The 10,858-nt window shown below is 42.2% G+C and overlaps 1 protein-coding gene and 1 pseudogene across 3 annotated transcripts; one reads left to right on the forward strand and one right to left on the reverse strand.

Annotated features, from left to right (window-relative positions):
- Positions 1-3,778, reverse strand: part of LOC124014623 — a 5,392-nt pseudogene extending 1,614 nt beyond the window's left edge.
- On the forward strand, positions 2,889-10,040 carry LOC124014624 (N-alpha-acetyltransferase 38, NatC auxiliary subunit-like). Of its 3 annotated transcripts, none has more exons than XM_046329847.1 (3): positions 2,889-2,985; positions 7,694-7,871; positions 9,535-10,040. In XM_046329847.1, the coding sequence occupies exons 1-3, from the start codon at positions 2,947-2,949 to the stop codon at positions 9,657-9,659; spliced, it is 342 nt and encodes a 113-aa protein (XP_046185803.1). In that variant the 5' UTR covers positions 2,889-2,946; the 3' UTR covers positions 9,660-10,040. The 3 variants fall into 3 exon arrangements, with proteins under 3 accessions (XP_046185803.1, XP_046185804.1, XP_046185802.1); XM_046329848.1 differs by having other exon boundaries at positions 2,904-2,985; positions 7,726-7,871; XM_046329846.1 differs by lacking the exon at positions 2,889-2,985 and adding an exon at positions 3,286-3,530.
- The last annotated feature ends 818 nt before the right edge of the window (positions 10,041-10,858 follow it).

Here is a 10,858-nt window from a genome sequence, read left to right on the forward strand (position 1 = left end):
CACAAGGTGACTCTAATGCTACCCACATTTGTGTCAAGTTGGCTGGATGTCCTTTGGACGGTGGAACTTTCTTGATACACACGGGAAACTGTCGAGCATGAAAAACCCAGCAGTGGTGCAGTTCTTGACACAAACCGGTGCGCCTGGCACCTACTACCATACCCCGTTCAAAGGCACTTAAATATTTTGTCTTGCCCATTCACCCTCTGAATGGAATACATACACAATCTATGTCTCAATTGTCTCAAGGTGTAAAAATCCTTCTTTAGTCTATCTCCTCCCCTTCATCTACACAGATTGAAGTGGATTTAACAAGTGACATCAATAAAGGATCCAGCATTCAGCTGGATTTACCTGGTCAGTCTATTTAATGGAAAGAGCAGGTGTTCTGTTTTAATGTATTGTATACTCAGTGTATAGCTTATATTTATGATACAGTATATAAAGTCATTGTAATTTTTTATTTTACCTTAATTTAACTAGGCAAGTCAGTTAAGAAAAAAATCTTATTTACAATGACGGCCAAGGAACAGTGGGTTAACTGCCTTGTTCAGGGGCAGAACTACATATTTTTACCATGTTCGTTCGGGGATTCGATCTAGCAACCTTTCCCCAACTGGCCCAACGCTCTAACCACTAGGCTACCTGCCACCCCGGCTACCAGCAATTGTCCTCTAATGATAAGAGGATTTTGGGATTTTTCATTAAAAAAATTGTATTTTCCAGTGGTTTATCTATGAAAATCATTCTGTGGACTATGGGCAAATTTTGCAACAGGCAGTTAAACCACTCTAGCTTGGCTTCCAGGATTTAAAAAAAAAAGAAGAAAGGAATTTGTTTATGCAGGGTCCAATGGGCACATTTGCCAAGAACCACGAGAGAGAAAGTGAGGGAGGAATGAGGGGGGAGGGAGGAGGCAGGGCAAGAGAGAAAGAAGGAGGATAGACTGTTTTAGGAAGAGAAAGAGAGTGTGAGAATGTGTGTGCAGGGACAGAGTGTGGGAGAGAAAGAGAGAATTTGTGTGTTTTGTGTGTGTGTGAAAGAGAGAAAGAGAGAGAGAGAGAGAGAGAGAGAAAGAGAGAGAGCATGTGTCTGACTGTGTGAGTGGAGAGTGGAGCACCCACACTAAGCCTCTGGCTCAGTAGAAGACTAGTAGTGCCAGCTGGGGTAGGTTGGCGGGAAAGCCTGCTCTCCCACCATGCCGGAGAGGAGAGGTGTGCTCGGGGTGTGAGTGTGCTGTGTGCTGTGTGTGTTGCAGGGGGAATGAGTGAACCCAGCCAGGACTCACTCATATGCCCCTAGGGTTTGACGGTGACACAGTGCACTACTAACTCCACCTCATCGTGTCTGTTTGCAAGCGAGTCATGTACAGGCCAGGGCTACCCAAAGGGCAGTGTGGTAACCCATATATTATGCAGCCAGTGGCACACAGAGGAAGGGAGAAACAGCACCTGTGCTCCACTCAGTGATATTATGCTGTGTGGGTGAAACCGTGCCAGATGAATGGACACACTCCCAAAATATTGCTACCGTGATATTGCTGAGGGGTAGAGGTGAAAGAGGGGGTAGGAGAATAAAGCTTGAACAACTACAATAGAATGCATGATGGTTATGTATAAATGACGCACGTATACATGTAGGTGATATGTATGTGTGCAGAATGATGTCCGGATGTTGTCTGCATATCTAATGCACATATATAATGCATGTATAATACTGATGATATCTATGTAAGACCCTAGGCATCGCTTGCCAGGGGATGGTGTCAGGCTAAGTGAGATTAGTATGATAACACATGTAGCCTATACATGTGGCATGTACACATGTAGCTTCTTGTGATCTATGCATGTCATTCTCCCTAATCTGAATAAGGATATTTTACTTCCAGCCTATACTCCTGGGATGTGAGGGTGTTGATGATGCGGATTCACCTGGTCTTGGCAAAATAGCCCCACCTCATATTGGGTATCCCTCCACCAGGGTTGCCCAAAGTCATTGGTCCAGTTAGTACTAAGGCAGGGAGACGACACGTGCACAGAGCACCCCCTAGGGGTGTAGTACATCACATAGTCAGATCGTGGGTTCAGGTGAGTCCGAATGTAAGAATACAAATTGGGAATTACTCATGATGAAAAGTAAACTTTAAGAAGACAAACATGCTGAATTCTTGATAAATATTATTTTCATATTATTTTCTCACTCACAAATGTTGTCTTTAATTCAAACCAGTGACTGATGTAATTTCCTGCACAGCCAATAATAGGTCTCAGAAGTACATCAACTGAAAAATAATTGTGTAATTTAATAAACGTTAATAGCCTATTATAAATGCATGCATCTGACAACTCACCTTTAAAGTAATTCACCAATAGTGTCAGGTCGTACACCTTGCACAGGTATGACGCCCACCGGTCGCCAAGTCATGGTGTTATGAAAGGACACCTTGTTCGGAGTGAAATACTTCGGTCGCGGCATTTATATTACTTCTGAAAGTTTACCCAATATATGGAGAATGTATGGAGACCTATAAATGGTCACGTGAAATATGTCATAGATATAAAACGTTGTTAATTTGCAAGCTCAGTCGTTACATTGCATTAACAAACAATTTGCACGCTCAGTCGCTACATTGCATTAACAAACAAGCTCCGTTACTATGGTAACCACGGTAGCACCTGATATAGAGACAGCACCAGACTCAAATCAGCTTTGCTGCATCTCGTGAGCGGCTGGACAGTCCATAAATCACAAGGTAAGACATTTGACAAATGTAATGCCCAATTTGAAAAGTAAATAGGCGAAAAGTGTCAGCAAAGTTTTAACTCTAATTTGTCATTCCTACCTTGCATACTACAATACCCATAATGCAATGTATTCCCTGATGCATTTCCGGTTGTACGTCAGAGAAATAATTCCGCTCGAAAAATAGAATCAAGAAAGGGTGGGATGGCAACAATGATTGAAGAAAATGGTCCATCAACTCATGTAGGGGTGATATATGTTTCATTTTATCGCACTTTACACACTTTTAACGCATAATATTCACTTTGCCAAACTGAAAGGAGAGCGTGCGTAACTGATCCATACATTTGTTGGATCCACTAGCTAGCTATGCTAACGTAGCAGCTAGCTAACGTTATTTTTGTCCACAACCTACAGTACCATTAGCCAGCAGATCCGAACTGATTTCTTACAGTTGCACTAAGGTCGGACATACTCCCTGTGTAGATTAAAGGGTTTATGTGTTCTCTGAATTGTTCCATTATCCAAACTATTACAGCGAGAAGATTGAACAAGATCTGTCAATTTCGCCCTCATGCTAGAAGCCATAGCAGCAATTTGGAATGGCAATGTCAGCCAATCAGCTCCTTTGTTCAACAGCACGTTCCATTCCATAATGGCTGCCAGTGCTGTGGCTACCGCTATCTAGCATGTGGACGAAAATTAGCAAATCGTTCAATCTTCTCGGTGTAACAGTTGGGATAGTGGGACAATTTGAAGTACAACACATTTCTCATCCCTGGATTGAGGTATGTTTTCTCCGAGCCATATCTTGTGCCTGCTGTGCAGTGTCTTAAACTACACAAGCAGGGTGCATTTCAATAGTCTAAAGTAGCTTCTTCTCCTTCGCTCTAATCTAACCCAAAGGCTGGCAGATGGCAATATTGAGTCGTTTCGTCTTAAAAGCTCATTTAAGCTTGATCTGGAAATGTGGATCAGAGGCTCCGTACAGAGTGCGTGACGCAATTGCAGCCAAATCAAGCGCAGTACTGCATCGCGGTGCACCTCCCAAATTTTGTTACAATGCGGAGGGCTCGGTATAGTTCCGCTTTGAAATGATTGGTTGACGGTAGTTGGGGGCGGCATGTCCTGTATAAACACACTCACTTCCCTGACAACTTCCTTCACAACAGCTCTGCGATGCACAAGAAGTATGAATGCCCTGACTTCTGCAGAGGCCACATCTCAGTAAATGCTGTATGGCAGGGATCATCAACTGGATTTAGACACGGGACAATTTTTTTCTTGAGCGGAAGGTCAGGGGCCGGGAACATAATTACAGATAACTTTTAGACTGCAAATACACCATAAGAAGCCCCAACGGATAATATTTAACTTTAATATTTAACCTTGCCTACGTTTGTGTACAATCACGTGTCTCTCTTATGTATGTGAATACTTTCCAAAATTCAAATCACTTTCAGCTGATTTCCGGTGTTTTTACAGTCTTTTATGTTCAAAATATCAAATCAAAATCAAATCAAATATATTTATATAGCCCTTCGTACATCAGCTGATATCTCAAAGTGCTGTACAGAAACCCAGCCTAAAACCCCAAACAGCAAGCAATGCAGGTGTAGTAGTATGGTGGCTAGGAAAAACTCCCTAGAAAGGCCAAAACCTAGGAAGAAACCTAGAGAGGAACCAGGCTATGTGGGGTGGCCAGTCCTCTTCTGGCTGTGCCTGGTAGAGATTATAACAACATGGCCAAGATGTTCAAATGTTCATAAATGACCAGCATGGTCCAATAATAATAAGGCAGAACAGTTGAAACTGGTGCAGCAACACGGCCAGGTGGACTGGGGACAGCAAGGAGTCATCATGTCAGGTAGTCCTGAGGTATGATCCTAGGGTTCAGGTCCTCCGAGAGAGAGAAAGAAAGAGAATTAGAGAGAGCACACTTAAATTCACACAGGACACCGAATAGGACAGGAGAAGTACTCCAGATATAACAAACTGACCCTAGCCCCCCGACACATAAACTACTGCAGCATAAATACTGGAGGCTGAGACAGGAGGGGCCAGGAGACACTGTGGCCCCATTCGAGGACACCCCCGGACAGGGCCAAACAGGAAGGATATAACCCCACCCACTTTGCCAAAGCACAGCCCCCACACCACTAGAGGGATATCTTTAACCACCAACTTACCATCCTGAGACAAGGCTGAGTATAGCCCACAAAGATCTCCGCCACGGCACAACCCAAGGGGGGCACCAATTGGGAACCCTGTTGTACGGCCATGGCAGACGCCAGAATGACCATAAATTAGCTTTACTATCCAAAGGGAACGTATGCAGCCGTCTATAAACTCGTCTCCCCCGTGGATCAGTTCGTACGTTAAACATTCTACATTCTGGCACCAAAGGCGTCAAATTCCCCTTTATATCGATTTAATGGCTACAAGGCTGAAAAAAACGGGGAAGATATGCATACTTTCTTTATGAAGCACAGTTTTCACAAACATGCTAGAGTGGCTAACGCTATTCCCTGATGTTGTGTATTGCATACAGTATGTTTTTTTCACCCATGGTCTGATTGGCTGAACACAGTACGCAATATCCGCTACTATAAGACAAATTACTTTTGAGCATTTTGTTTACCGTCAAACTAGCTCTGGTCCAATGTGCATGTATGCATGTATGTGCAACCAACACATGTGCATGGACCAGGCTAGGTAAATTGGGCTGCCGGGTGGCACAGCGGTCTAAGGCACTGCATCTCAGTGCTAAAGGCGTCACTGCAGACACCCTGGTTCGAATCAAGGCTGTATTACAACCGGCCATGATTGGGAGTCCCATAGGGCGGCACACAACTGGCCTAGCGTCGTCCGGGTTTGGCCGGGGTAGGCCATTCAAACGTGGTGTCTCCTTGTCAACCTTGCAAAGGGGACGTTTGACAAGCATACAAGGAGAAGAAGCCAGATGGTTGAGATGCACCCAGTATCACCATTATGCTTCTTTTACTTGTGGTTAAATACATTTGAATTCGATCACTTTTTGACAGCACCCCTTTTGATTTGAATGAAACCTTTCATACATACTTGCCCATTGTAGAAGTGCTCAGAAAGTTACTGAGCCCCTTAGGGGTCATGGCCACCAGGCTAATCCATTCCCTCAGTTTCATTATCCATTCCCTCAGTTTTATTATCCATTCCCTCAGTTTTATTATCCATTCCCTCAGTTTTATTATCCATTCCCTCAGTTTTATTATCCATTCCCTCAGTTTTATTATCCATTCCCTCAGTTTTATTATCCATTCCCTCAGTTTTATTATCCATTCCCTCAGTTTTATTATCCATTCCCTCAGTTTTATTATCCATTCCCTCAGTTTTATTATCCATTCCCTCTGATTATTTATGTCCCTCTGTTTTTTTTTTTTAGTTCCCTCAGATTTTGTATTCGTTCCCTACATTTAAAAAATCAATTTCCACAGATGTTTTATTTGTTACCTTGTTTTGTTATCCAATCCTTCTGATTTTTTTCATTTGTTCCCTCTTCTCCACGAGGGTCCCACTTGGCCAATAACATATTGCAGCCTAATTGTTATTCTATTTAGTTAATTACATGCTTCAAATGGTGATGATCACTGACCATTTATTTTCCAGTTTCAGTGTTTTCATATGTCTCCGAATCATGGGCAAATAATAGGTAACGCGTGTGTGCAAAACCACTCAAGGTGCAAATACGGTGCTCTCATCCCTAGGCAATAAATCCACCTGGCTCTGCTTCATGACCTTAGCTGTTCTGTCTATTTTCCGAAGGATTTCTTTAGCTACATCAGCTGATTTCCAGGTGAATGTATTGTCATCGCAACCAAGCAAATAGCTATCAGTTTTAGTTATAAACATACCACATAGAGCCAGAGCTGCTTTAAACCATCTTCCTGTGTGCCTGGTTGGCTATGGCAGATGTTCACCTGCCTAGTGCAGGGATGAGAACCCATCATTGCACCAGAATTATGCACAGGAAATTCGCATGCCGTTTCTTTCTGCCACCGGTGAGTCACATGCACAATTGCGTATGTCTGGACCATGTTTTACTGAACATATGTCCCTGACTTTATGCACAAGGGGTAAAACACTGGGTTGCGGGGAGGAGAGGTGCTCAAAATGGATCCAAGTGGCATGAATCTGAGTGTAGCCTATCTGGTTTGCATCCTAAACATGCATCGTTAATTTATGACTGCGAGTGATGCTCCTGGCTTTTCAGGCATATGAACACACCATTTGAAGCATGTAATAACTAAATAGAAGTAGGCTGCAATATGTTATCGGCCAAGTGGGACCGTCATGGTAGCCTACATAAGGAGAGGCGGGAACAAATAAACAAATAAAATGGAGGGAAAGTATAAATAATCAGATGGAATGGAGAGAAAAAAACTTCTGGAATGGATTAGCCTGTTTTTTTGTGCGTTTTTTCAACACACCATGACCCCTAAGGGGCTCCATGACTTTCTGAGCACTTCTACAATGGGCATATATGTATGGAAGGTTTCGTTCAAACCAAAAGGGGTGCCGTCAAAAAGTGATTGAATTCAAATGTATTTACCCACAAGTAAAATAAGCATAACGTTTATCATTTACGTTAAGGTTTAAAAATGACAATTTGTGTTTTAAAACGTTTTTTTTTTTTTTTTCAATAAATAAAATAGTTTGACAACGTAAGCTTTTAAATGATATCAAACTCAAGTGTTTATATTTTTCAGTGATGGAAGACATGGATGTCATGGTATGGTGTGTGAAATGTGTCAACTTTGAGCAACTTTTATCTTCTGAATGTTTTGGCATTCACGTTCAAAAGGTTCATTTCTGACCGGAAGGGATGCTGGCAAAAAGTGATTGTATTCAAAGGGATTTACCCTCGAATGATTATAGGCCTATCATCTAATTTCTCCCCAATCTCTATTTCTAGGGGCAGAGTGAACTGTCTTCCTCTTCTTCCAGAGTGCGTCAGAAGCTGGAGAGCCTGCTGAACAAGAACATGAGAATCAGAATGACAGACGGACGGACGCTGGTGGGACTGTTCTTGTGCACAGATAGAGACTGCAACGTCATCCTGGGGTCCGCTCAGGAGTTCCTCAAATCCTCAGGTAACTAAAGTACATATTAGGCCTACATACTCTAGCAAGTTCCCTGGTTTTCAAACCTGTTCCTGCAGAGCAGTCGGTGCAGGGTTTTGTCCCAACCCAGCACTAAACACAACTGATTCAGCTGATCAGTCAATCATTAGTTGATTTGCTGTAAAAACCTTCAATCAGAAATGCAAACCATATTCCCACATTTTGTTGTGTTACGGCCTGAATTAAAAATGAATTAAATGTATCTGTCACTAGCCTACACCCAATACCACATAATGTAAAAATGTAATTATGTTTTTAGATTTTTTTCAAATCAATTCAAAATGAAAAGCTGAAATGTCTTGAGTAAATAAGTATTCAACCCCTTTGTTTTGACAAGCTTAAGTTCAGGAGTAAAAATGTGTTTAACAAGTCACATAATGAGTTGCATGAACTCTGTGTGCAATAACAGTGTTGAACATGATTTTCTTTTAATGACTATCTCATCTCTGTACCCCACACATACAATTATCTGTAAGGCCCCTCAGTTGAGCAGTGAATCTCAAACGCAGATATTCAACCAATTTTTCCAATGCCCCGCAAAGAAGGGAACCTATTGGTAGATGGCAAAAAAAGAAAAGCAGACATTGAATATCCCCTTGAGCATGGTGAAGTTATTTATTACACTTTAGATGCTGTATCAGTACACCCAGTCACTACAAACATGCAGGCGTCCTTCCTAACTCAGTTGCCGGAGAGGAGCGAAATTTAATTTCTCATGGATTTCACCATGAGGCCAAAGGTTGACTTTAAAACAGATACGGAGTTTAATGGCTGTAATAGGAGAAAACTAAGGATGGATCAACAACATTGTAGTTGCTCCCCAATACTAACCTATTTGACAGACTGAACAAAATGAAGCCTGTACAATATTACCTTAGTCTAACAAAGCATGAATAAAAAGTGATCTGTTGTGGGCAAATCCATTACTGAGTCATGTTATGGGTATGCTTGTTATCGTTAAACACTGAGTTTTTCAGGATAAAGAAACTGATTGGAGCTAAGCACAGACAAAATTATAGAGGAAAACCTGGTTCAGTTTTCTTTCCACCAGACACTGGGAGAAGAAGACTGAATGTTCCTGAGTGGCCGAGTTACAGTTTTGACGTAAATCTACTTGAAAATCTATGGCAATACCTGAAAATATTTGTCTAGCAATGAACAACAACCAATTTCACTGAGCTTGAAGAACTTTGAAAATAATAGTGGGCAAATGTTGCACAATCCAGGTGTTTAAAGTTCTTAAGAGACTCACAACTGTAATCGCTGCCCAATTTCCTTATTCAAAGTATTGACTAAGGGGTGTGAATACTTATAGAAATAAGATATTTCATTTTCAATAAATTTGCTAAAATGTCACATTTTTTCCCTTTGTCATTATGGAGTGTTGTGTGTGTGTGTGTGTGTGTGTGTGTGTAGATGGGTGAGAAAAAAACATTGAATCCATTTTGAATTCAGGCGGTAACACAACAAACTGTGGGATAAGTCAAAAGGTATGAATACTGAAGGCGCTGCAGCTCTCTAGGACCCCACATGATATGTTGTTTCTATTTTGTAACCTGACCATCATTACACTGTGTACAGATCCATATTTAGAATGTATTTTGTGTGCTTGTCTTGCTTGTTTTTGCATCAGACTCCTTCTCCCAGGGTGAGCCCAGAGTGCTGGGGTTAGCCATGATTCCCGGCCACCACGTGGTCTCCATCGAGGTGGAGTCAGACACCCTGGCCGACACACAGGGGTTTGGGGGCAGCCACTGAAGAACAAGCTGAGCTCACCCAAAGTCGGAAGACACGGTCCTAGAAAAGGCTACAGTACAGACTTGAAATGGGAGAATTCAATCAAGGGAATTCCAGATGTGGCTGATTTCTGGTGCCAGTGTCGTGGGTTTACCAGTCAGAGCCAAGATAGGTGCGAAATGTAACCAAGCATCCCCAGTGACATTAGTGTGTGTGAAGTTAATACGGAGTATGAAAGGTATTTGCGCAATAAGGGGCATGGGACTGAGCCAGACAGTACAGTATATGTCAGTGTGATAAATGTTTTTCAATACATTTCAGTATTTAAACCTGTGTCTGATCTGTCAATGAGGAATGATGCAGACGTTCCTTATATACTGGTAGTGCAGCAGTTACATGTAGTTCAGAGCATATGAATAGCTAAAGTGAATTACCTACTTGACTTAAAACCCTTGGCTCCTATTAGGGGCATAAGTTATTGACAAATGTCCTCCATCTCACTCATCAGGGCAAGTCTTTCCAGGTCACACCATTTGAGGCCATCAGTTAGCTGTTCAAGTCTAATTTGATTGGTCACATATACATATTTAGCAGATGTTATTGCGGGTGTAGCGACAGTATCTAATAATTCACAACAATACTCACATCTAAAAGTAAAAGAATGGAATTAATATATAAATATTAGGATGAGCAATGTCAGTTGTATGGACTAAAATACAGTATATACATATGAAATTGCGTAAAGCGGTATGTAAACATTAGTGACAAGAGATTCCTTGTCTATGTATATAGGGCAGGGTTGAGTAACCGGGCGGTAGCCAGCTAGTGATGGCTATTTAAATGTCTGATGGCTTTGAGATAGACGTTCTTTGAGATCAGGTGCTGTAGATGTCCTGAAGGGCAGGCAGTGTGCTCCTGGTGATGTGTTGGGCTGACCACCCTCTGGTGAGCCTTGCGGTTGCGGGTGGCACAGTTTCCGTACCAAGCGGTGATACAGCCTGACCGGATGCTCTCAATTGTGCATCTGTAAAAGTTTGAGGGTGTCAGGGGCCAAGCCATATTTCTTCAGCTTCCTGAGGTTGAAGAGGTGCCGTTGCTATTTCCTGAAGTCCACGAGCAGCTCCATAGTTTTGTTGACGTTATTTTCCTGGCACCACTCCGCCAAAGCCCTCACCTCCTCCCTGTAGGCTGTTTTGTCATTATTGGTAATCAGGCCTACT

This window comes from Oncorhynchus gorbuscha, linkage group LG25 (genome assembly GCF_021184085.1).
Source record: "Oncorhynchus gorbuscha isolate QuinsamMale2020 ecotype Even-year linkage group LG25, OgorEven_v1.0, whole genome shotgun sequence".
NCBI classification, from domain to species: Eukaryota; Metazoa; Chordata; class Actinopteri; order Salmoniformes; family Salmonidae; genus Oncorhynchus; species Oncorhynchus gorbuscha.